Source organism: Monomorium pharaonis, chromosome 8, assembly GCF_013373865.1.
Source record: "Monomorium pharaonis isolate MP-MQ-018 chromosome 8, ASM1337386v2, whole genome shotgun sequence".
Taxonomy (NCBI): Eukaryota; Metazoa; Arthropoda; class Insecta; order Hymenoptera; family Formicidae; genus Monomorium; species Monomorium pharaonis.
In genome coordinates, this window is record NC_050474.1 from 3,266,201 (window position 1) to 3,293,246 (window position 27,046).

At 41.5% G+C, this 27,046-nt stretch overlaps 1 protein-coding gene across 11 annotated transcripts in view; it reads right to left on the reverse strand.

Moving 5' to 3' along the window:
- LOC105836219 (protein turtle) overlaps positions 1-27,046 on the reverse strand; it is a 256,293-nt gene that overhangs the window by 8,458 nt on the left and 220,789 nt on the right. For 5 of the 11 annotated variants that reach the window (XM_036290535.1, XM_036290536.1, XM_036290539.1 and 2 more), the window contains 10 exons: positions 25,160-25,391; positions 22,105-22,383; positions 14,458-14,745; positions 13,849-14,258; positions 13,189-13,460; positions 12,704-12,876; positions 10,634-10,714; positions 7,509-7,694; positions 7,075-7,302; positions 6,478-6,571 (listed from right to left, as the gene is read on the reverse strand). In XM_036290535.1, coding sequence (XP_036146428.1) covers positions 6,478-6,571; positions 7,075-7,302; positions 7,509-7,694; positions 10,634-10,714; positions 12,704-12,876; positions 13,189-13,460; positions 13,849-14,258; positions 14,458-14,745; positions 22,105-22,383; positions 25,160-25,391 — 2,243 coding nt within the window. Of the gene's footprint in view, positions 1-1,609; positions 2,797-6,477; positions 6,572-7,074; positions 7,303-7,508; positions 7,695-10,633; positions 10,715-12,323; positions 12,390-12,703; positions 12,877-13,188; positions 13,461-13,848; positions 14,259-14,457; positions 14,746-22,104; positions 22,384-25,159; positions 25,392-27,046 lie in introns of those variants that run through there. The other 6 variants (XM_036290542.1, XM_036290538.1, XM_036290544.1 and 3 more) reach the window with 5 other exon arrangements.

A 27,046-nucleotide genomic window follows, 5' to 3' on the forward strand; every position in this document is an offset into this window, starting at 1 on the left:
CAGGCCGTCGTGTGCCATATGTATGTCGCTCAAACTTGGTGCCACACAAATCGAAGTTTTATTTGATTCCTCTGACAAACGTTCCTTCAATATAACGACCAATTCGTCGGCCGGCCATTATCGAATATACGAATATTTTCGCATCTATGACGAAATATGAGACAATACTCGTGTCATATGTGTATGTATGAAGTGGGAGAATCGTACTGGATAATATTGCGAGAGTAATACGTTATAAAATTAATATTATGGCCTAATACCGTGATGTACGTGAAGAGCTAATACGTGATCAATAATGTGAAGCAATATGATAAGCTTGGCACTGGTGAAAAGTGCTTCGAAATTTATTAAATGTCATTAATATGACTTGTCTTTAATTAAAAAGACATTATTGCGATCATTAAGTAACATGCACCAAATCGGGTTTTAATGGTTTAGAAATATACAGTAAGTTACTGGATAAACAGATCAATTATTACAAAAGCTGATGATTCTAATATAAATTTATACAATTTCTGAGAAAAAGAGGTAGAGAAGTTATGAAAATAAATCAGTAACTTTCTGCTAGCTGTTGATGTTTATAAATTTTACTAGATGCTAAAAAGAATGCATCTAAGAGAAATGTTCATTGCGCGGTGTATAAAAATTAAGAAAAATAACTATCATAAGGAAACTCGATGGTTATTTTAATGAAGCACAAAGTAATTTTTACGAACATAATTTCAGAAACATTGTAGATAGATAAATTTAAATAATTTTTATAAAATGCGTAACACATCGAGTCGCCGCAAATTTCTCTGCCAATTAATAATTAATTTAATAGATAAGTGATAAAGTGAAAGCATCGTCATAGTGAAAATTTTAAAGTCAAGCGATATGGTGATTTGTGATAGGAAATTAACGCGCATTAACTGGACAGTATACCTCTTAGTGTCATATTTGTAATAATAATCTGGAAGATAGTAATAATTAAATATGTGAAAGTATTTATAGAAGAAAAATAAGAAATTTGTGACATACTTTGAAAAGTATTGCAATCGTGTTGAGCGCTGTAAAAGCAAAAGAAATATACAAATGGTAGTTTAATATTATAATGGAATATTATAAATCAAAATTAAATATGAAGATATCGCAAAATATAGTACAAATGCAACAAAGAATACAGTAGCGATAAAAAGATGTTAAGCATATAATAGTATGAGATAAAGAAGTTTAAAAATTTCGCAAAGAGAACACAATAGAGTTTTTGAATTATTCAGTAGGCGCAATCTATCTGAAAGCAATAAAGTATAGATATTTTCCATTTAAAAGATACTGAAAACTAGAACGCTTTAGAATGCTCACTGTAATCTCAAATAAAAATTGTTTTCGAGACAGAAAAGAATAGTCATATTATATAGATATATTGCGCCTTTCGAACACATTGCGCTCAGCGTAAATTAGCCAGTTTATGATAAAGAAGAAAATTAGACATTAATATAATGAATTAAACACTGTGTAACTTCGTAAAGGAAAGAATATCAAGTAATGGTGATTTTCACAGAGAAGCATTGATGTGAAGAATAAAGGAATAGATTGAGTCAAAGTAGTAGGTAATAACAATTTATGCTTTTTTTTTAATAATAAGCGCGCGTGACAATGAATCCTGCATAGAATGAGAAAATACGCACACATAGTAAAAGAGCGATGAAATAAGTAAAGCACGATAATAGAATGGAAGAGAGGCGGACACCGCGCTGAAGGGTTACTCCCGATTCATTTCTCAAAATAGTACATAAAAGAAGCAATGTAGATTTACCGATGGCAATGAGTGTAATGCAGTACGCGGGAAAAATCGCAAAAAGTTTTTCGTAGATTGGCCGAAAAGAATTTTTTTTTAATGAAAGAAATCTACCGCCTTGCTTCGATTTCCCTTATCTATGTACTCCCTAAGGCCGCCGAACGAAGGTATCAGGGTACTGACTGGATGTTACTAGTGTGAACTCCTAGCTGTTTTGCCTGTATTGCAGATCTCATCTACAGTCATGACAATCATCCTAAGTAGTAGTAGTAGATAGTAGGTGGTAGTAGATTAGTAGGTCCTAGCAGGTAACATTGCAGAGCTGTAGTCTCGCATAGTAGTAGGTAGTAGTAGCAGTAGTGGTAGTAGTAGCGGTAGTACTAATAGTAGAAGTAGTAACGGGCATGTGTCCCACCGGCAATTGGCGTTTCGCTCGCTCGATCGATCGAGGAGGATCGACGATTGACGGAGAATGAAATCGATCTGTCAGTTCGTTCGATCGATCGACGGACCGCTCGGTACAACGTGTTTATACACACACAAACACATATACGTATACCGTCGGCGGGAGCTTATTTTCGTGGTACTCGGGAGCAACCGTGGTAACGGGTACGTAGTAGTGGTGGTAAAAGTAGCGGTAGTAGCGGTAGTAGCAGTAGTAGTAGCAGTAATAGGTAGTGGTAGTAGTAGCAGTAGTAGTAGTAATAGTAGTAGTGATAGTACTTGGTTTTTTTCTGTGTGGCTAGCGGAGGTTAGGCTTACTGTTCCGCCTCTCTATGATAAACACGCTCTCGTAATCTCGATTATCGAGGTGGAGTGCGTGATGGTCACGATCACGATTCGGGGGGGCCTGCTCGTGGACCGGCTCCGAGGTGGCAGTGGCGGGGGTGGTTACTTGCGTAGGAAGTGGTGATTGATGAAGAGGTTGTGGTGGTGGTGGTGGTAGTTGCGGATTCAACGGGCTGCAACGGGTCAGCGTCGAAACTGACTCGCCGCACGCGTTTAGATTTGTCGACCTACAGAAAACACAGAGAGAGAGGAGGACAAGAGACGCCCACGATTTCTTATCGTCTTGTCTTTCGTTTTCTTTTTTCTTTCTTTTTTTTTTGGTTGCTTGGATGGCTTGGCTCGTTTGTTGGCCTCCTCACGATTGGCCGTTTTATGCGAGAATCAGTTTAGGGTCAGAGACGCAGGACAAAAGAAACAAAAGATAGGTAGAGATAGAGAGAAAGGTAGCGGGGAAATCCTTTCGTTGGTTACGATCAATTGACTCTATTATCTGTCGACGCTTTTCAGTTTCTTTCTTTTTTTTTTGCTGATAACGTTCTAATAGACCCCGCACCCTTCCTCTCCAAAGTCTCTCGACCCTTGACGTTATTCTCTAGCTCGAGTCGGCTCTCTTCTGATCCTTGCTCTGATCGCGATCTCGGTGTTTAGTGCCGAGATCATTTCAAGCCTGTATTCGTAGTCGATGTTTTGAGCTGCCCACTCGACAAGCACACCGAATGCAGTCAGAAAAAACGCGCAACATCGTATAACAAGAAAATTACATTAAGCTCGACCCTTAACTTACTTTAACTTCATTAAGTTTTTCGCAATCAAACGTGGCTGTCGTTGTTCCGCGGAAATTAATATAATGTTTCGTGTTCAACATTGTTGAAGCATTAGAGAGAAATTGCAGTCGTTGCTTTTACTCGGCACACAGCCCAGACACGTGACCACGAATGCGGGACTTGAAGAAAAAGACTCTTGGCAGTGGCTGAACCGTCCAGCCCGTTCTGGATATATAACGTGTAGGTACATAAACGTGCAATATCGATCTCTCTCGGTATAACTCTCGACAAACGCGACCACGCTTCCAAATGAAAATTTGCCCGATGAACGTTTCGACTTATCATGAGGGTGACGACGGATGATATGTTCATGATGGCGGCATGAAACAGATACTTCGTAGGATATTTTTAAGGACTGGACAGACAATAGAACAATTACACGCAAGGCAGTTAAATCTAGATTAGCCACACTGAAATATATTTACGACAGAACGATATGAGAGAGTTAGCCTGCTTGTGATTGTAGTAAAAGAAATGAGAAAAGGACGATCAATATATTTATACATGTCAATTACAAAAGCGCATGCTTGATTGTAAATTAGATGACTTAAAGGGTAATAGTCGAGAATATGTATAGCTCCATGGCTGCGAAATTAATTTTTAAATTTATAATTACACATATATGCGGTTTATTTCGGAACAGCTTCGCAATCGGCTTCGAACCTACGAGAAAATCTGTATTAGATATCGTGCGTCTCTGTACGTTCGATTGATGGATCGTGAATTCGAATTGTGAAGTTGTGAGCGTGACACGTTGCCTGTGCGTGTAAGGATAATTCACGTGGGAACGGGATAAATAAGACTGGATCTCTGTTGGCACCCTCACGATAAGCATCGCGGTAAGACACACGAGAGGCATTTAAATTCGGCACGACACAGTGCCGAATAATAATTGCACTCAAGAGAATCAAGCAAGGGCAACGGTGCAGCTGATAAAACGATGACAATGAATATGGCTGGATCGAATGAAATTGTTCGAAGTCGTCGCGCGGATTCGGGAGCGGTCGGAAACGAATAATAATGAAATGTACGGTGAAAAGGCGGCATCGGAATCGCGCGAAATCAATGGCGAGTTACGAATCCAGAATAGGCATCACTGCAGTCGTATTGTGGACTTTTGGATGCCGCGATGGAAATCATAACAAAGTCACAACTGTGTTATCCGCTACTACATGTGCAGTCCGTTTAGCGTGAAATCGCTAATAAGCCGAACGCCCCACGCGCTACGCCGTGTTTTTTCTTTTTTTACCTCTCCTCTGAGCACACGGGGGTGCATCAAAAAATGTGACGTGCGACGACAATCGCACGTCTTCGTTCTCGTTTTCCCATTCGTCGTTTCTCGATGTGTTTATGTTCTTCCAGATCGTGCAAATTCTCGATCACGACAATCCAAATCGAGTCGTCCGCTCCTCGATAAAATCAAATCACGTTATCTCACAACAAATCTAAGAATTTTGTTAATTTAATGAGATAATTGCATTTGTAATAAATTTGAAATAACTTGCATTAAGTATTCTTTCACGAGTGTTTTTTGGTTTTTATTTTCTTGCAATAACGAGCGAATAGAAAGTAATAAAAAATTGCTATTCGAATGGATTTTTTTGCGAAAAGCTATCCATCTCAAATACGAAACTTCTGTTCTTTTCTGATATTTCCGCATCGCTCGAAAAAACAGAGTTATGATGCGGGAGATGAACTAGTTATCACATATTCACGCGCACGCGCGCGCAATTCTTCGCTGCAAACGATTCGTCGTGTGGTGTTTGATTCGAACGAGAATCCGATTCGATTCGGAATGCCAGATTGCACGTAGCGAACCCGATTCTTTCGTCCATGCCTAACGAAACGTGCACGCACGCACGCACGTCGTGGTGTTGCGCGTGGGAGTGTTTGCGTAAATTACTTATCGATTATCGAAAGATTGTTTCTTCAACCTCGTCCAAAATACCTCTGCTGCTACGGTTTAGTCTGCCGGTTTAATTGCTACGATATATATATATATATATATATATATATATATATATATATATATATGTACATATATCTAGAAGTTCATAGTGTTATGTATAGCGCAAGTAGATCAAAAGAGGTTCTGTCGTTCCTCGTTTCCTTAATCCCCCGTTTCAGGGGAATAGCGCTTGTCCTTTGTCAAAGTGGATCGAGCTGACGGCAGGAGAGAGAATGGATCTCTCTCCGTACATCTTGCTAAGTCTTGCGGTCGTATATGTCTTTGTAAACGTGTCGTTGGTACGACAACGGCATGTCATCATTATTTTCGATTAGCTTGTAAAATAATCGAGCGGTATTATTTGAAATTGACATTGAAAAAGGGATTGCCATTAAAGGCTGCAAAAAGAGAATCATTGACGTAAGAGCGATACGAATATAAATTTTGATATACACGGAGCAATACAAATATAGAAATGTATAATATATGTGTAATTATATATACATATACTATATCAGAAGTGAATGTTCGAATATCTGTTGATTAGAAGATTATTTCGTGAAAGGTTTCGTAAATGCTTGAAATGCTTCGGTCGCCTATTGCTCGTTAAGAGGGGATGGAGTGGATTAAACTTAATTGCTATAATTTTGGCTAAACCTAAGTGATATATGTTTATTTGAAGTCGCATCTGCACTTTGTAACATTTTAATAGCACAAAATCATTGATCTCCGATACTTGTACGACCTGTTATTTTAATCAAGTGCTCATAGGCCTTTTTAGACTCTAAAGCCATCAATGTTTTAGAACATTTGAGATGCCGCTTTGTCATTCATATGTTACTGTCTATGAAAATTTATTAATTGCCCATTATTGATTGAATTAAACGCAGAAGATTTTATGAACCTATATGTCATAATTAGAACAGAAGTTATTTCCCAAAATTATCGAATAAATTTTATTTTTGCAAATATCAGACCGGAGATTTTTAGTGCAGCTGCAACCCCATCAGTCTATTTGTTATCGTATTAACTTGACGGAGTCTTTAGTTTTAAAGTTATGAGTTAAGTCATGAGTTAAAATTCTTTAGGACCTGATGGGTATTAATCTAATGGTATTTCGAATGGTAGACACTCACTTTTTCAAAGGCACTGTTCCCTGGGGCCCCTGCCCTGCGCCGTTTCTGGCGTCGGTGAGCCGGCAGGCCACCATATTATACGCTGAAAGCAGTTCTACAATGTTACATAACTACGTTAACTATGATTGTTCAGGTTCACAGGTGCATGCCCAGCGCCTGCGTTGCCGAATCGTAGCCGTCTCTTTGATCAGTCCTGAGCACTGAATAAAAATTGCTATCACAATACGAGTTTTTAGTAAAAATTAACAAATAAGCGGGTCCAAGACGAACCAAGTAAGAGAATAATATTCACAAAAATAAATTTCCTTTATCTATTTTCTTTGTTTTATTCCAAAAGAAATGTGTATGAATTAAAATACTTAATTTATACATTAAAATCATACGTGTTTAAATCCAAACATTTAAGATAAAGCGTTTAATTATAAAACCATTAAATATCTTTACTATGTGGCGTAAATTTCGTGAAAAATCTTTCAAAGAGAACGTTGTCCCCCTTAAAAGTCAACATAGAGACGACACAACCAGGAGCACAGGTCCAGGCGAATTGCGGGCAAAAACGGTGTACGATACGTTGATAACGCCACGGAGCGTTCATACCTTTCTCCTGTTTTCGTCTCTTCCGTTTATTGCATATCTTCACCGCGCATATGCTGAGGATGATGGCGACAAGGAAGAAGAGGATGCCGCCCACGACGCCTGCGGTGATCGCTTTGTGCTTAACACGAGCCGGCACGGCAAACTTCACCTGGTCGCTCGCGCCGTAATTTGTGGCTGAGTTGGCGAACACTTGGAAATAGTAGGTCCTACCACCGACCAGGTTCTTCACTGTGGGCGTTCACGTTAAACGGGAAATTGCATGAAAGCCGTACTCTCGAAAGTCGGTTCGATAAGTAATATTGATTCATAAGTGTTTTGGAAATTACTCGTACTCGGTGCTGAACGCCTGTCCGATGCTCGTGAGAAACTTTATGCATAATAATCGCTGCGATCAACAAGAGAGAGAAAGATAAAGAAAGGCAATAGTATCTCACCTAAATAACTGGTCTCCTCGGGTCGTATTTGGCCCTTGTTGAGCGTTTTCCAAGGTCCGTCCGTCTTGTACTTGATAGTATAGTATTGGATAAGATGGGCTTTCTCCACAGGAGGTTGCCAGGTTATCAGAAAACCGTTGCTGATTTCCGTCACCGTGAGGTTCCGGGGAGTGCCTGGCTTTGGTCCTGGCGGTTTAAATTACGACGATCAGATCGATCAGAAATAATGACATTATTTGAAATAAGTTAATTTAATAAAATCATATAAGATAATATCGCGCACTCTTATAACTTTATAATCTTATGTCGTTTGGTACGTTTTACATTACTAACGATCGACAAATAGCTCCTCTCTCTAGTAATAAAGTAGAGAAGGATTTAAAATTTTTCATGTGTCGTATATGTGTGAAATGAAAAGAAAAAAAAACACGGACGCGGGCGTAGGGGAAATCTCTTTGGCGTCAGCAAATAAATGTTTCTGTCGTAATTCCGAAATAATTCCGGTGATGCACCGAATTGCAACGCCAGCGGAAAGCTTTTTTTTTTTTATAGAAACGTTAACGCCGTTCCGACCGCAGCGACATTTTCGCATCTATCAAATCCATCGGTATTCGCACCATCGAGTTGTATGTCTGACTTTTTTTTTCATCGTCGCGTATATCTGGGTCGAACTGCGATATGTCGCTTATACAAAAATGTAAAAAGAAAAAAAATTTCTTTGCATTGGCTGATATGAGCAAATGCGCCAGTATAAACACGATGGATCAACTACGTTCGTTTTCAGACACGGATTATTTGAAATATGAATATTTCATTATTTTCATATACACAACATAATATGACGGTAAATGTCCCGATAAATTAAGTTAGACACACTACGAGATTGTGTGAAATACAGCAGGGTTGATGCTTGCATGTTATCTCTTTCGCATAACGTAATAATGTTTAGTATAATATATAGAATAAAAAAAGAAAGAATAAATTATATATATAGGATAAATCAGCACATATAGTACTCTAGTCTTCATTGAATATGAAGTCATTAGACCGGATCGAAATGACTATTGCCGTAACTTGTTAATTGGATTAATCGAGTGTGAGAGCAGCTTCTTTCATCACGTCTTACACATATGATGTTACGACCTAATTATTTCTGGCGTATACGCGTTAACCTTATTAAGTCCGAGTAATATAATTTCTTTCACAGCAATAGTATGATTTCATACCGTGAATTACTACATGTAATTGTAAAAAAAAAAGATACACTAAAGTGCGGGAGCAAAGAAACAGCTCGTGCTACACGAATACATAATTTGCACGCGGAGAAGTGTGAACTTTATTTTATTTTGCTTTTGTTTTCCCGTTTTTTGTTTATGCTCCGTCATATTCTGATCCAATCTACCCCACGGATTTATACCAGCCAAGCAAATATCTCGTTCCATTCTGCCGTTCCTCTCCTATCAATTTAATGGACATTGTTCTGGAAAATATCGCGGCGAAATTTACGAAATTGATGAAAATTGCCTCGTTGTTTCTGCAAACCGCGATCGGTAAATGTAAAATCTGTTTTACAAATGTTTGCTTATGTTGATTACGTAAACGATAAATTTTCTTAGTTATCGAATGATAGAGAACCGCAGAACAGCGGTTTTACGTTCGTTTAAAATACTGGCGAGTTTATTGAAGTCCGCGGATTTTTCGTATACATTGGCAGTTTGGCGCAATTCTTAGCGCCATTCAAATTGATGTAAAGTCGACAAGATTGAACCAAATTTCCGAGATAAAAAAAAACGCTTGAAATTCTTTCGTGGGACATAGCACGTGAACTGACTTTCGTTCATACTGTGCGTATCGAATAGGGAGGAATGACAGCCTTATTTTCGTAAAAAATAAACCGTCTTTGTTATGTGCGAAATAAATGCGCCCGGTTGTAGCGTTTAGACAGTTTTAGTAACAACAAACCATTTCGTGATGGTTTTTCATCACGTAGCTATACAAATGTGTATGAAATCGATGTGAAAAAGTGGAAATAACTGGCAAATGGGCACGGTTTGGCCACAAAATTGCAAAATTAGCGACTTGTATTGTTTCGAATATTTGCTTTGTATATAAAATGTATGTTATTTTCTTTCTCTCCTTCCACCTCCTGCAAACTGTCCATTACGAGCGCTTTCTCTCGCCTCCACCGAGCGAGATGCGAGGATTTTATATTTTATTAGTTTTGCACAAATAATAGTTGTTATTTCTGTGGAGAACTGGACGTAGTCGGGGATTACATATATAAAAATTTTGTTAAAAAATACAGACAATGCGTCACGAATGAATACTAAAGCCGCTGCGCGAAAATACAATTTTTATAATATAAAGTTTTCACTTCAATGTAATTACGTATAAAAATTGTTGGACATTGGAATTGTATTGCTATTCTCTCTTTTTTTTAATTCACGTCACTATTCTACCCCACGATCCAAATATGATTGAAACTCGACTCGCGGGAGAAAGGCAACTAAAACTTTCTTAGGTTTATTCAGCTCCAAAGCGGAGTAGATTGTTTGGAACCGTCTGCTACGTGCAAAATGTATGATGTTATTTCCTGCTCTCCCTCCTGGAATGCCTTCCATCTAGCTCTCTCTGGTACGCCGCGACTAAGAGGATTTCATTTTTATTTTCCTTCTGTATCTTCCTCGCGGTACGCCGAACTGTATGCGACCGTGGGTGTGCGCGAACACGCGTTTCATTCTTATTGCCCTTTCGGACTGCTTTTGACACTTATTTTCGTGTCCACTATAGCATGTAATAGCGGTTAATCTCCTTCGGGCGAGAGAGGTTTTTTAAGGGGAAAAAAATGGATTTTTGTGCTTTCGCGACGCGAAAAGTTCTTGCCAAAGAATCTGCGAGAGAGAAAGAGATGGGGATGGTCGATTTGGTGTCATTGTTGTACGCATCGACTGTAAATAACGCGTCGAGTATGGGCGTCGGAAAGCGGACGTGAAAGCAGCGACGAATACTTTCGAACATTTTAATAATGTAATAGTCTGATAATGTCGCATGGCTATCAAACACAGAATATTAAGAATCATTTTTACGAATTAAAGATAACGTAAAAAAAAAAAGAAAATATATACCTTTCGGTCGTACAATTGGCGGAAACACGGGATTTCCTGTGGAATCAGTCGGTAATACGAGATTATTGTAATCAAGGATGTCTGAAATGAAAGAAACAGAAAAAAAACTGAAAAAATAATAAAGTAAAAACCAAAAGGAAATAAAATAAAATTATTTAAAAATAACTTAATATTCATATCCTGGAAACTTTTCATTATAAAGCTGTAAAATAAACTGGGGTTTATTTCCAGATTCCTGTGAACGAAATCCAAGCGGACTCGTGAAATTCTCTACTAATTATATTAAGTTTCATCAGTGTCAATTAATTCCGATCTAAATATTTTTTTTGTATCACTACATAAAATAATATATAGGATTATTAAAAATTTCATTTCTGTGTCACGTGAGATATTGTTCAATTATGCTACGAAAATTAAAAATTTAATTAAAAAATTTAATTTTTCTTTCACAAATATGTCAAAGTAATCAACAAACTGATATGCACCTTTATAGACTAGTAGAGAACAAAATTTTTTAATTCATTAATTCTTTAATTTATTCTCGACTTTAGATAGAATTGTAACATAAAACTCGAGGATAAATTGTAGCAAAATATGTACAAATTCATCGAAAAAGAACGACTTTCGAAAGTTGGAATATTCCTGTAAAACAAAGTGAGTTTTGGTACGCTTTGTGTGTAGTGAATAGTAGTAGAGGTATAGAGAAAGAAAATTTAGTTAACCGTGGTTAACCGGCGTTGTTGAAGCCAGCCCTTTGTCGGCGCGGGTTAACGAGCGAAACCGATGATGATGCGGGTTTGTGCGTGGAATAAAAGCGTAAGAAGCGAAAAAGCGCTACAACGAGAAAAAGGGGGAATCAACAACAGGGGAAAGGAATCAGATAGGCGAAAGAAACGCTTGAAAGGTAACCAGATAGAAATCCCTAGACGCCGGTATCGGGGATGCTCGAGGTACGGTGTGTACAAATGGAAAGCAATGAACCGGTGGATTCGAGGGAAGGAAATAAAAGCGGAAGCAGAATGAACGGCTCGATGGGTTTTCCGATACGATAAGTCGCCGCGGAAGTCTCCGTTCCTTTCCTCCGTCCCTTTTTCTCGGTTTTCTCCGCTCTTCATTCTGCATCCGCATTCGCTATCCCCCTGTTACCCGCCCCCTTCCTTATCTTGTCGCCTTCTTCTCGCCCTTTTTGTTCCTTTTCTTTTCTTTTTTTCCGCCTACGGTTTTAGCCGAAGAAGTCGCGCAACTTTTCGACTCCCCGATCAATATCTCGATGAGAGGATAAGAGCAGAGCGAGACGAGAACGACACCCCTCACGCATGAATTTCTCTTCGACAGTCATCGAGATGCCATTCTCAGCTTACGAAGTGAGTCGCACGACTCGTAGATATTCCGAAATGTTCCGGCAACCGATCGCGTTTCGCTAGCAGCTTGCAGATTTAAACTAGCAGTAAAAATCGTCAAGAGTTTAACATCTTGAAGGAATTACATCGCACCGTTGCTCTCGATGTATTTCGCGCATTTAAATTTACGACGGTATAAACGATTTATAGATGGCTCACATAAAATGCATCGCTTTCTCATGAAATGTTTTCTTTTGCGAATTTCATCATTTTAATGTTTCACTGTCATTATAATTGTTTCATTTTACACGGTGTTCGCGATATAAGCGCTAATTTTATTTGAATCTTACCACTTTGATCCGAAGAGGCGGGTTGATCAGGCGCGGAAGGAGTCGCCGACTGGGTCAGAGCAACGTCTTGGAGAAACGCAGCGATAGGTGCGAATAGTCAGAAAGAAAATTGTACACAGATGGCAAAAATTAGTTTGTTAGTCGGCGAATAGATTATAATGAATTGTTAGTTACTACTGATTAGATTAGCATGTTAATAGATATTCATAGCTAGCATTTTGAATAGATAGATGATTAATAGCTACACATTTTATTTCAAGATATCATTGAGTTTTGCCCATTAAACTTGTAACTTTTATTTATTAAATTTATCAAATACTTCAAGAGGACATAATTTGATGTGTATTTAATAATAATATATTTCACGCAATTTTCATTACCGAGCGTCCTGACTGTGATGACTTTGCTCAGCATTCCCTCGCCCAGGGCGTTTTTCCCGATTACTTGAAATTCGTAGAGAGTGCTAGGCGTGAGATTGTTGATCGTCACCGTTGTGCTGCCCGATGGAGTCACGGGGATTGTCTTCCATTCCGAAGTTCCAGATTCCCTATACCTGTGAGCAAAAGTAATAACAAAAAACAAATAAAATGTTTAAAGAGAATTTCTAAAACAGAGTTAAAAAAGGATAAAGATAAAAGACAGATGAAACATTAAAGATTATTGAGAATTTCTGAAGTAAACTAAAAAAATTGTATCAATTCGCTTATAAATGATATCGATGGCTATAACCTATGCCATACAAGTGAAATTGCTTTTACGATATTGGAAATTGTCGTGCCTCGTTATTCGAGCGAAGCAATTATTGCTCGCGTCGATAGAAGGAACCTTAAACGATAATATCTATCAGCTTATCCCGTATACCCACCAGATAGTATAATCTTGCTTGTAATCAGGACCACCGGAATAGCCTGGTAACCAAATTAGCGTTACCGCGAATTGCGTGGCAGTGCCTGACACGTTGTAAGGTGCATGGGGTTGCGTACCCTCGACAATCAATTGCGTCGAGGATGAAATTGTGGCGACTTCGTTAGAGGCGACGCATTGATAAAACCCGAAATCCGCACGTCGAAGGCTCTCTATGGTTAGATTGCCACCGACGGTCTTCGCACGACTGCGTTGAATAGGTCCGCCATCCCTCTGAAAGAATTTTAGAAACGTTTAACGAAACTACAATGACACGTAGCTCTATTAACAAGGGAATTGCTGGCGATTACGTATTGTTATTTAAATATGCTAGGTGTATATCTTTGGAAAAAAAATAAAAAATAAAATAATCAATTTATTTATGTATCGCAACAGGTATGAAAATTTTGAAAAAATGCACATTGTTATAAATTGATAAAAAAAAACCAATTATTTTGATTTTTTTAAATATAATATTGATAGAATGCCGATAGAATTCACCATTAGCGTTGTTACTCAAACCAAACAATAACTCAAAAAAAGTATATTTAAAAATGATGAAAAATAAAATAATGAAAGAGAGAATTTCTGTTAATGGATTTTTTTCTGACTGAATTTATACCCGATGCCATTGTATCGTTGGTTTCTGCGTTCCGTCGGCCTCTTGAGCGTCGCAGTGCATCTCGACCGTCTCGCCGACCTTCTTCGTGTACACTGGTTCCGGCTCGAGGGTGAAGACAGGCGGGTTTCGCACGAGGACCTCCATCGGACCCGAACTGCCCTGCGTGCCCTGGGCGTTATAAGGCGTGCAGGTATATCTGCCTTGGTGATTTTCATTGACCCGTGTAAAGAGCAGGGAGCCGTTGTTCATGATAACAATGTCCTTCGTCTGATAAGGCTCGAGTAGGCGTTTATCCTTGGTCCAGGTCACGTATTGCAGGGGCGGGTTGGCTTTTATGTAACACTGGACCACACCGGCCAGACGGAATGGCAGGTACTGGACAGTGGGAGTAAACGTGACCTTTGCCGGGTCTGAAACGCGTAAAATCCATACGAAAGACATTAATCCTTTGGACATTAATCAGACCGATTTCTGTATTTAGAGTTTAGCTTAGTCTTTCATTTAAAATATACCACTCAATTCTTAACATTTAGACATTTAGATCTTTCGGAATTTTAATTCTTTGTTTTAATTTAACTGGCTAAAGTTTAACACTTGAGCTAGTCTTACACTCGACGTTCAGATAGGCGCTAGCAGTCTGAGGATCACCGATGCCATTAGTAACCTCGCACAGATATTGACCGGAGTCATCGGCGCTGACGGGGTTGATAACCAGGCTACCGTCCATCTTGATGGACACTCTGGTATCCAGGGCCGAGACCTCCGTGACGGGGGCACCTTCGCGAAACCAACGCACCGTCACGTTACCCGGAAGTGCCTTCGCCTCGCAGGAGAATTGCACCTTTTCACCTTCCAGCTTCGTTTGATTCGTCGGCGGCACCATAATAACGGCTCCACCTGTGAATCAGTCAAATCACGGTTCTTGTTACATGGCTTCAACTACGGAGAGAACGCCAAAGAGGCGAGATATCGATTACGGTCACCAAAACCAAACGCAACCGATGTATTCCCATAATAGTAGCTATCGTATCCAGGATCTGCGGTGGCGATTGACCGCTGATATTGGTTGTCTCGCTGTCAAAGATATCTCGGAAGAGACGACACCATACGGTGCATCTGACTCGCCGTCAGGCAGGGACAGGGAGAGAAACAGAACGCTATTGCGTCTCCATCGATTCTCGATAATCTCTCTATCTCTCTCTCACACACACACACACACACGCGCGCGTGCGCACGCACACACATACTTGTCAGTGAAAAAGCCGCGACGAATGGATAGGCGAAGAGGGTACAAGCGTCAGATGAGCGCGTGTAGCCACACGAATTTGCCTTTCGCCTTCGTGATTTCTGCGCCTCCTCGAGAGTCTGCGAGAGAGGAAGGCGTTCAACAGGATGCATTATATCTTCATCGATATCCAACGTCGTCCACGCCCACAGCCCGTCTCGCGCTTCGTATTCACGCCCGAAGAATTTCAAAACTTGCGGCTTCGCCTCAGAAGCGAATATTTCGCCGTATTATAGCGAAAGATCGATTCTCACCGTACAAAGGACCGAACTCCACCTTCGCGCGATTTCGCGGCATTTTCCGCAATCCGATCTATTGTCGTTCGTCGGGAGCCTTCATCTTCGCGTTGCAGACAACGAAACGGAAAAAGAAGGAGGGAGAGACCTTTTAGATCGGAATTGCCATGGAATTAACGACCCCGGATTCGTACGTTAAATGGCAAAGATTATTATGATTACAAGAGAGAGCGTCTTCGACAATAAAATTCAAAGTCCATAGCAGGATCTCTTAATTTTTACTGCGTAGCAGTAACAGATCGTGTATACGCGTGTTTGGTGCGAAAAAAAAAAGATTTGTCTACCATTCAATATTTATACAACGAATTCTACGATAGTGAATTATGTTCGCATAATGAACGCCGTCGACCGTTTGCAATCTTTGTCGCATTTCTGCTTTTACATTTTAATTCCGTACGCGTTACACTCAAAATCCATATATACACGCCCGAATTCGAGATTGCTAGTTGGCAAGATAAACAGGGTGTAGGTGTCGCGCAAACAACGTGTAAATTTATACGTGCAAACGAACGCCGCGATACGTCTCGCGCTACTATACGTCTGGTGCTGCAAATATATTGGCGGACGTTTGAACAATTAAACATTTGGCAGATTGTTGCGGTGTTTACAATACGCGTATCGATATAATCAAATTCGAGGTTGCGGAATAGCTTTTTGGTGATGCGACGCGACGTAAAATCTGGAACCGGGATAACAGGCGAGAGGCGGAGGTAAACGTACCGTCCAAGAAAGGGCCGTGGAACTCCAAGCCCTGCAAGAAATATCACGTTCCGCGCGTCGACGAAAATCCGCAGAAACGAGGGCAACGATATTCTAAGCTCCGCGCCCCGATGTCTCAATATATTGCATCCAGTTGCACCTCCGAAGAGAGACGCGCTACAATGCGCGCCGACGGTGCATGCCGCAGCGGCGCGACAGGAATAAATTTGAATCTACGATCTTGATAAACGCACGGAGCGCGGAATGAAAACTTGTTGCCCAGGACGGGGGAGGGGCGAGAAAAGAAACGTATTTTCTCGCAATCCTCCACGTTCGGTGCATCTGTGCCCACACGCGCGCGTAGAAGGGTTCAATGGCCAATAGCAATCAAATCAGATATATTTGTCATTAAATTTCTCTTTTTACACTAACTTATTAAGTCCCCTTTTCCGTTTTAAATGCTCATAACTTGGGTCCTTCTAATCAACATTTTTAGACCTTAATTAAGATGCAGAGGTAAAAAGTGTTTCTCTTTCATAAAAAATCTAGTCAATGATAAAATAAAGTTTTTGGAGAAAAGATTTAAAGGTTAAAAGTGGAGATAAAAAGAGAACTAAAAGCCATTTCTCTTTTGCTGACCAGTGTTCAACGAATAAATAATTTCGCTTTTTTTGCTACAATAGTTTAATATAATTATTATTTATGTGGTCTTAATTATATCAAATTATTCTACACAAAGAGACACCTTCACTTATAGTTTTTATCTTTCTTCCAAATAGCTTGTCCCATCGCTGATTAAAATTCAAAAAGAAGAATTCTTTTTACCTCTAAATATGAATTGCGGTTTAAAAGGATTTAAAACAGAAAAGCGCGTAGAAGTCTTCCAGGACTTCACGAGTTAATGTATCGCTTCGCGTCCGTCGAAGAAACTCTCGTCTAAAATATTCCGGGGGCTCTCTTCTTGCTGTCATCGTTCGTTTTGTTCTTCATTCTCGCACGGCGGTGCGGCGTACACGATCAACAGAATATATTTTAATTATTCGCGCGCCGACGATGATATATGTTATGTCACGCGGGCGCACAAGAGCTTAGAAGGATACTTTACGAAGGGGGGTGGAGAAAGTTCACAAAGTTCGGGGCAAATGAGGGCAATGAAATTCCGAGTCGCCCGTAGAATCGTGCGGTTGCCATAAAGTTGCACGCGCGGTGCACATTACGCGCAATCGTTAACGACGTTGTTTTTACCAAGTTGGAGCGGCAATTCCCACCGACGTATCACGATCGATATTTACGACGGCTTCGAATATCCCTTCTCGTTTTTATATGTCGCGCTTTCGTACGCGAAAATATTCGCCTGACCGCGAGAGACTGCGAAAACACTTTTACAAAGTGTTTATTAAACTACTGCCGAGCGCTGTGCCGCTGCATCATCGTCTACGTTGCGCTTATACCCGCGGCTCCGTCGCATTCCCGATGCGAGAAGTGTCACGGTGACAAATTCCAGCGTTTGCCAACCAGACGAAAATCTTGACAAACCGGGGCAATGAAATTCAGAGGGAGAGAACGGAGGAGACTCTCATGCCAAGTACACAGCTATGATGGTGCTGCGTCGTCCTACATCACGCTGCACATTGCAAATATGTGGTGGAAGCGTGAAGGGTACCGCCGGCGCGAAGGGTAGTTCAGCAAATGGAGCAGCAGTCGAGATGCAGAATAAATTTTAGAATGATTTATTTTTGTAATGTTTACTTTCCGGCAGTGTACTCCCATCCTCTTTAAACGCTCTACTTCGTTTAACTTGGCGAAATGCGCCATTATGTCTGTATCATATGAAATTCACGTGTAATGAAATCCCACCTTTCTCCGGGATGGAAAAGATAAATGCGATTTTTTATTTTCGTACCGAAATTTTTATTGTGCGCACAAAAATTCTGCGCGCTTTAAGAGAGATAGAAAGGGGGTTTTTGTAGCATGATGAAAACTCGATAAATTTTGATTTGTTACTATAGAAATGAATTGAATACAAAATCCTTTCTGTAGGCCATTTATATTACATATTAACAATAAAAAACTATTTTTGAAATTGCAAAATATTAACATATGAAGCTGACATATACAGTCTGACCCATTGTGCAATATAAATTGTGATTTTGCAGAGATTACAGGTGATCTAGTTGACATACTTAATTAAACCAAACGACATTACACTTCGGAAGCTTTCCAATATGAAATAAAATAGAATTTAAAAAATCCTATAAAAATGAACAAAAATAGGAGTAAAAAATACAAAAAATAAAAGACGTAAAGTGCTTCTTATAAAATATGAATAAATAACATTATAAAATTGATTGTAATTCTGCAGAACAGAAATTAATGTTCTTTAATAAAACATCTTGATATTTTTGTTCGCTCTCGAGTTATTCCTGCAAAAAAACCACAGATTTGTACCGCGCTATGATGCTTATGTTAATGAATAAAAGTTTATCGATTTCTCGTTCATTCGAAACCTTTCTACCACTCTCCCTCACTTAAATTCATTTCTAGTGCAGTAATTTTGAAACACATATAGTCCGAAACGCAAGATAAAATGTACAGAAGTAATTTCAAAGTGCAGCTTATTCTTATAAGCCGCTCATCCTTCGGCGGCGGTAAGCTGCGATGGTTTCTGGCAGCGTTCGTCTAATTTTATTCTCTGCGCGCGAACGAATTTTACGATCTTGCCGTCGTTTCGAGCCAGCGACATTTGCGCCATTTCTCAATCCATTAAATAACCATCTCGCGGCCGAGCCCGTGAACGGGCGGAAAACAAGAGGCGCACGAGACGGTAAGACAATACGATGATGAAGACGAATGTCCCCGGCGGCGGCGACGGCGGCGGCGGCTTGCCGCTCGCGCGGCTTACAAATTTGCAGTGGTTGCGGGGCAAAAACAGGGCGACGATGGTAGAAAAAAAAAAGGAGGATGGGGAGAAAGCGAAATGGAACAAGAAAGCGGTTTGGAGGCGAAAAGTGGCTGTTGGCTCCGGAAAAACAAGACAAATCGCCCTTTAACCCCCCCTCCCTCCCCCTCATCCCGTCCTTTTTCGCCGACACCCGGAACCCCAGTACCGGAACAGCCTTAATTGGTCGGCGGAACGAGCGACGCCGGGAAGCTTCGCTGTAACCACTTTGCCTAACGCGAGTTTTATCGCGGCGGGCCGAACGTATCGATATGAGTGAATGTATCGGCTCGTAAAATTTATATACGTGGAACGATACGCTGCTACCGTACGTCCCGTACGTATGTCGTGTCTGCGCTTTATGGATGCATCTCGGCATTCCGGCGCGCCTTCGATCACGGGGAAAACGTTTCCGCTCCTGGAGGGAGAAACGGATGCTGAAACGGTTGCGCGATCATACGCGGACGAGATTGCGACTTCCCTTATCTTTTCTTCCTGAGAGCTTGCTCGCGGAACCATGAACCATAAAGAACGGCAAACACCTGTCCGTACACACGATTATCTGCGTCATCCGTGCGAGAGGAAGAAATTATCGACTATTGTCGATTCGTGTTACGAGTTCTTCGTTATACAAATGGAAATCACGCGGCAAAAATATCTCACTCTCATTCGTGGAATTATTACGGATGCTTACGGATGTAAAGACCCAATAATCAAGATTATTAAATATTTTTTTATTAAACTAAATTACATCTCGCCGCGCACGATGAAAAATCCTCTTCATAATAAACATTCAGAGCCGTGAGACGCCCGCAAAGAGATAAAGAAGACCGATGAGGGATCGAGTTAATTAAACTAAAGAGATAATAAGACTTCGTTCTCCCATTAGTTTGTTAAAAGCGAAGACTTATTTTAAACGCCTTGACGTTTGAAACAAGCCGCGATTAATGCAAGCGCACGCTTGCATTTTTAGAGTCGCGAGACTGCATTGGTCAGCTTTACGAGCGTTTCGACGATACTTCAAAATCAGGGACGACACTGGACCTACAGTGCCCAGCTGTGATATTTCAGATCTCGACGGATCTCCCGCGGGACGGCTGCGAGAACTTTTGCAAAATTGCTCGTGAGAGAGCCGTTTGTTATTCCGTTTGAAACTAGCGTGGAGTATGCCAAATTTATCGAACGTATCACAAAGACGCGATGGACTGGGGGGGTTACCTGCCCGTGAGAATTCGTTTCCGATTGCGCATCGAGCAAAATCGAAGGGGGACGAGAGGAGGAACGAAGGAAAGGGGGGGGAGGGAAGAGAGAACGGCTTACACGCGGATCGATAAACAACAAAACTGGGGAAGCTAACCGCGCCCGCTTTAAGATATTTTCTAGCATGCAGGTTATTGGAATTGCATTACCGGTGTTTAGCCGATCGCTGATTACCAAGGGGATATCTGTTTCTGATAACGGCACGTTCGATAATTACTACGGCAGTTTGCTGTTTATTAATTATCGGTTTGGCAGGCAGCCGTATTTTGCATTATTCTCTTCGGGTGCCGATCGCGGATAATTAATCGCGCTGGCATGTCGAGGCAATTTTCGGAAGTGTATTAAAGCACCCTTGATATATATATATATATATGTGTGTGTGTGTGTGTGTGTGTGTGTGTGTGTGTGTGTGTGTGTGTGTGTGTGTGTGTGTGTGTGTGTACACACATATGTAAAATATGTATGTATATATGTCCATGTATATTATATATTGCACGCGCGATTCATATTATATTAATTTCCGGGAAAAAATGTGCCGCAGCGTCTCACTGCCGGCAAATTAATCAATCGACTTTACATTTATGTTTGGCGATAAAAAAAGCTACAAAGACTCGCCGTCTTATTAGCTTCGGTACAAAGTATCTTCTTCTTTAATTAGTTTACTGGCGTTATGTACCGAGGCGCTCCCGAGTTCCATTCCTCTCTTTCTTTCCTCTTTCACCGGGTAGAGGCGGAACTTTTATAAAATACTCCTTAATTATATTTTAATTACGTATCTAACTTATAGCTATGGAAAATAGGCATTTAATTGCCAGGATGATAAAAAAAAAGTATTTAATAGGCTGACAGTCTGCAGAGATAGTCCTCTTTCTGAGCCAGTAAGCTTTCGCGTAGTGACGAACAGATGATTGATTAAAAGATTTTTAGGGACGGATATTTCATCCGGACGATTCCTCGTCAGTTCCAGGAAGCAAGTGAACGCCATTGGTCGGTCGTTTAATTATCCCAATCGTCACGCGTTGCGCGACATCGTTTGTCCCGTTTAACACGCGACTCTAAAACGAAAGCTGTGCTACGATGGTTTTTGTCGTAGCCGCCGGACCAAGTGGATTAAGCGGCCGCGCTGCAGTGGCCGGCAACTGTCAGACAGTTATACTTAACAGCGCGCGTGCTAACGTTTCCCGCGAAATATTACCGGGGCTGACGGGAAAAAAGCGGTTGTTATTCGCCACGGCGAAACCACGGAATGGACGCCGCTCGTGACTTGCATTGATAAAATCACGCGGGGAATTTTTGAGAGGAGGACTTTTCAGAGAATTAGAGACCTTCTAAATGAGAGTACGTCGAGTACGTGACTTTTGACGGGAAATGTTTTCAAGAAATTAAAAATAACGCAGAGAAAATAGTCACAGGCGAAGTGCAGACGTGTGGTATATGGATAAATCGCGCAAATTCATTTTTATTACATTACAATTACATCGTCGTAAGTTTAAGACGGTTTAAAGACACGATTTTTTTTTTTTAGAACCCTGCAATATCCGTGCCTGGCGCTCTATCTCCACATCTTCGCCGGCAAATATATTTCTGAATGACAGTACGACTTAAATTAAAAAAGTTTTATCTCTCACACTCGATAAGACTCGGTTGCTGTCGAACGTAATCGTGTCTTTCGCTGCCCCTGGGTGAACGGATAATTTATTGCTCAACTTCGCGACGAAATTGCGGTTCCGCGACTAGAACGTTCCTTGATATTCTAACAAAAGCGGAGGGTCGCTCACCGGCGATGATGACGCGCGCTGTGTGACTGATCTGGCCCTCCCCGTTCCTGGCGATGCAGGTATAATCGCCGATGTCCTCGGTCTTGATGGTCGAGAGCCTGAGCTCGGTGCCATCGTTGAATATCCCAACATCCCGGCCGTTGGGCTCAACCGGATTCGCGTCCTTGTACCAAAGGATCTCTGGCGTCGGAGTACCTTCAGCCTGGCAGTTGAGTATTATCGCATCGCCCAGATTCACATATATCATATCATCCGGCGTTACGCTGAATCTGGGTGGCGCTGCAAACAATAGAGACGAATTTCAAGTGATTAGATATGATTCAGTACAACTACGGTCTTAGCTTATATACGACTACAATGTTAACTCTAGAGAGAGAGAGAGAGAGAGAGAGAGAGAGCGCGACGGAGACCGACCGATCTCTATTTGACTCGAGCAAAAATCATCCCCTGCGTGTCACCGCGATTATTTTCACGACCCAGTAACGTTGCTCCTTCTCGCAGAGCGAAATCTTACAAAAAATGTAAGCCGTTTATCTTTTTGCAAGTGAGGACGACGCTTGGCACTTCCACGACAGAAAATGGCCGTGGGTAAATGACGTTAAAAGAACAATCAAGTCCGACGAGAGGAGATGGACATTTAGAAAATGTTCCTCGAGAAGTCCCGCGTTTTTATCGGTTGCCCTCTTTTCATCCTGGAAAAATCACAATGGTTCGCCGCTGCCCATGGCTTGCTTGCTCGCGACCGATGACGCAAAGTGAGTCGACCGTTCTCTTGTCCTATGGCGGTAAGACAATTTCGAATGAGGGAGCGGAATGGTCGCGAATGAAAAACGAGAAAAAGATTAGTGATTAAAATAATGCAAATTTTCCACGGCGCAATGATTAAGAAAACCATCCTGTGATATATATATATATATATATATATATATATATATATTTCCTCTCGCACATTTCTTCCACGAGACAGAATCGTTCCGTTGGAAAAATTTTAATCGACGTGGACGCGCGCACAAATGAAATCCAGTAGAATCGGAAAGGGCTCAGGTAAATATTTCTACAGAAGCTTCACGTAGCATAGAGTTCCTTACGAATTGTTGCTGTTCGGGGCGGGGTTCTCTCTTTCTCCGGTTTCTATTTTTCCGGGATATTGTCCGCTGCTATGCGCCGTCTGCTTGCGTTCGTCGTTATTCGAAGACGAGGAATTTTAATTTCGAAAGCGACGCTTTGGAAGATACAGCGCGGGAGATGGAAGAAAGCGGAAAAAGAAAAAGAGTGGAGGAGTGACACGATGGGATGCGACGGTTTATGACTCTAACGCGAGCAAGCGACCGAACGGAGCCGACTGCAAAGTATAAAGGCATCTTAAGCGCTATCTGGGTGTCCCGGGAGATATTTTTCCCTTTGATACGCCGTTTACGGGGGTCTATCGTCGTCACCGTCGCCGCCGTCACACCCCCGCTGTTGTTATTATTGTTGAGTGTGATCGAGAGGAGCTTGAGAGAAAGAACTATGGAGAAATTGGGAATAAGCGGAGCGGACTGAAGGGGAAAGACGTGGAGATGAGGTGTGACGAGGGAAAAAGAGGACAACGTAACACATCCTCCCTAAGCCATCTAAATGTTTCTCTTCCCTCCGGCGGCCCTTCGTCGTCGTTTATAGCCGAGCAAAACGCGGCAATAAGTTTCTCCCCCTTTCTCCCAGCGCGCTTTTCTCTCTTCTCTCTTTTTTTTCCCCCTCCTCTGTCCCATTTCCCGTCCAGTAACACGATCTTCTTGCGATCTTCCTTTCCATTTTACTCGCCGTAAGCGGGGGGAGGGTGAGACGCGTTTCTCGGGAGATTTCATCGAAACGATGAAGGGCACGGCGAAGAACTCCGGAAGAAGATGCAAGTTTGAACTGCACGCTGAGCAAGCAAGAAACATAACTTCTTCCACGACGCGCGAACTTCAGGAACGCCGGAGAACGGGAGAACGGGAGCACGGCGGGGCGTGGTTGCGCGGTGTTTGCTGAATGTACAATTCGCATCGAACCGCATCGGAGAACCGGCGGCGGCGGCGGCGGCGGCGACGACGACGACGGCGGCAACGGTGGCGTCTCTCTGAAGCGCCTTTTATGATCCGCGTGCTTTCCTTTTCCTGACAGGAAGTCACGTCGGCGGGGTAAGTTCGAGGACGCGGCCGGGATAAGAAGGAACGCGACGCGACAGAAAGAGGAATATTTTCGTATACTACTATACTCGCCGGTGTGTTTAACCAAGCGCAAAAGGAGGATATTCCGGAATTTCACGTGTCTCCAGCAATGCGCGAACGCATTTCTTTCCCCCGATATCTCTCGACGACATCAGTTTTCATTATCGAACGTTAACATACGCACGCGTTTCTTGTTTGAGTGCAAGTGAATCTGAAGAATTTATCGCTCGAAAGACAAGAGAAACATATGTAATTCGCATCACGTTAGTTCCGTTAAACAAATACTAACTGTCTCTTGAGACAGAATATGGTTAATAGTATATAATTAATAGAGGCTAATAGTACATAAGATAGTATAAAAGTATATTATATGCATCTCATTTGATGAATTGGGGAAAACTTGCAAATTCGTCGAATTATTCAAACGTGGTCTTAACTTACGCGGTTAACTTTCCAGCAAGTGTTATAAAACTGCATTAGCCGAAGTCGTAAAATCTTCTTAAGTTCAAAGTGATATTAACGAGGCTATTCGAAGCAGAAATAACGTAATTTCATGTTATATAAGCTGGACATAAAAGCTTCGGATAAGAGCGCGTTTAGTGCATAGCGGATATAACTTTTATTACTAGCCGACAACTTTACGTGAATACCAAGTTCTTTTTTCATCAAGTTTCATATAACCCGAAAGTAACTTTCCATTTATACTTTTCACTGCTTATTTCGCAGCGACGCAAGCTGCGACTCAAACGTGTTATCTAGATTACATCGTCTCGGTTCATTTCAATCCCGAATCGCAAGGATGCTCGAGAGAAGCCGCATTTCGGCCCGCCCCGACCGGAAAACGCGTGAAAATTGAGATTACTTACCGTGGACGTCTAGATGAAACCAGGTACCGTTCTTGTGATTGTTGGGCGACCTGTTGAGGAAGACGACCTTGCACTTGTACCATCCTTGATCGCTTTCACGGATGTTCGTCAGATTGAGGCTAGCCTGGCCGTACGGCGAATTCTCGCCCACCCTCGAGACACGACCCTCGTATCCCTCGCCACTGTGGGTCGGATACGACTCGTACCATATGTATATCGGTGTCTCCTGCCCCTTGCACCAACACCAACACTCAACATAAACGAGGGATCGTAATGAACGCGTATAAAGCCGGTGCGAGGGCAATTCACTCCATTTTATTCTTATCGACAAAACGCGAGGGAAGTTCATTACCGAGGCGAATTCAATAACTCATATCGGACACTTGCTTGAGGATATTTGCAATTCGTCCATCTATCTCAGTCGGAGCATGCGACCAATCAAGAAGAGACGTGCGCGTTACATTTATGTTGTACAACTTTTTGTCTCGGAGGGATCCGAGAGGCCTTTTCTAACGATTTCATTATTTTTGCAAGGTGACCGAAATGAAGTTTTAATACCGCTTAACAGGGCGAGTCGGGACGTGGCTCCATTATTCAAGGGACCTTCGCTCTATACGCGCGATCAAGCCTCGTTACTCACTCGCACCGGCCGTGAATCATGAGATGATAAATGATGAAACAAGGGATGCAGCATGTCTGACGAGTGAAACGAGCGACCCACGGGGCGTTATCTTAGCGCGCACCCGGGGGTCGCTTGTCCTTCCTCGCGCGAGGGAGGCAAGGCGTGAAATGAGAACAACAGGCGATCACGATATCTCCACGCGTCCGCGCGTTTAGAGGAACGACACGTTTCGATGATCGCGTATGGATAACGTCGTAAAAAAAAAAAAAAAAAAATTAAATTTGAATGAATTCTGCATACACTCGCTACACATGCCGGATGTGCATGCCTTAATCGTCCAAGATACTCGTGCACTTTGTCATTGTAGGAATGGAAAATAAGGGAAGGGAATGGCGATGAGAGATTCGAAGTGTCGAGGTTCAACTTTGAGGAAATGTTTCGGGACCGTTTGCTGAAAGTTTCCGCGATGTTATTTGCGTGGTACAACGAGAATAGAGATTCGCAGTGCTCTTTTGAAGGATACTTCGCAGAAAGAGAGAGAGAGAGAGAGAGAGAGAGAGAGAGAGAGAGAGAGAGAGAGAGAGAGAGAGAGAGAGAGAGAGAGAGAGAGAGAGAGAGAGAGAGAGAGAGTGCAAGAATGTGCAAGAGCGCAATTGTTCGGTAGCTTTCGCAAGTGAAGCGCACTCGAGGTGCGATAAGAGACAGGATAGAAATAATGAAATCCGTGCTTTTAATTTTCAAAAGAGATTAAGTACAAATTATATTAACGAAGATTAAAATTAAATTAACGAAGACTGATGAGCGCCCAATAATCGTTAGAAGTTATAATATACAAATTTTATATACGAAATATAGGTCACATTATTTTATATTTAAATGTGTTAGTGATCATCGGCACTTCTCAAGGAATCGTTATGTGCAAGATTTATATGTTTCGAACATGAAGAAATTAGTACACAGAAATGAAGCGTGATTTAATTTGCCTAAAAGATTTCAGCCATGCAGATAACTTATTTAACAATATCAATAATTTCAACGAAAATATAAATTTCGCTGGCGTCAATGTCGTCTTAGGCGATCACTGAAGCTGCAAGCGTAATTCTAAATATTTCCTTCGATCTTTAATCACAATTTAGGTTACGCGGGGGGACCGAACATTATCGTTTATTTTTGCAGTATGAGTTTAGCGATGTCGCCTCATCATAAAGAGAATATACGAACGATATGATGAGCGTACGGGGTTAGTGTCATTTTATATACGCCTC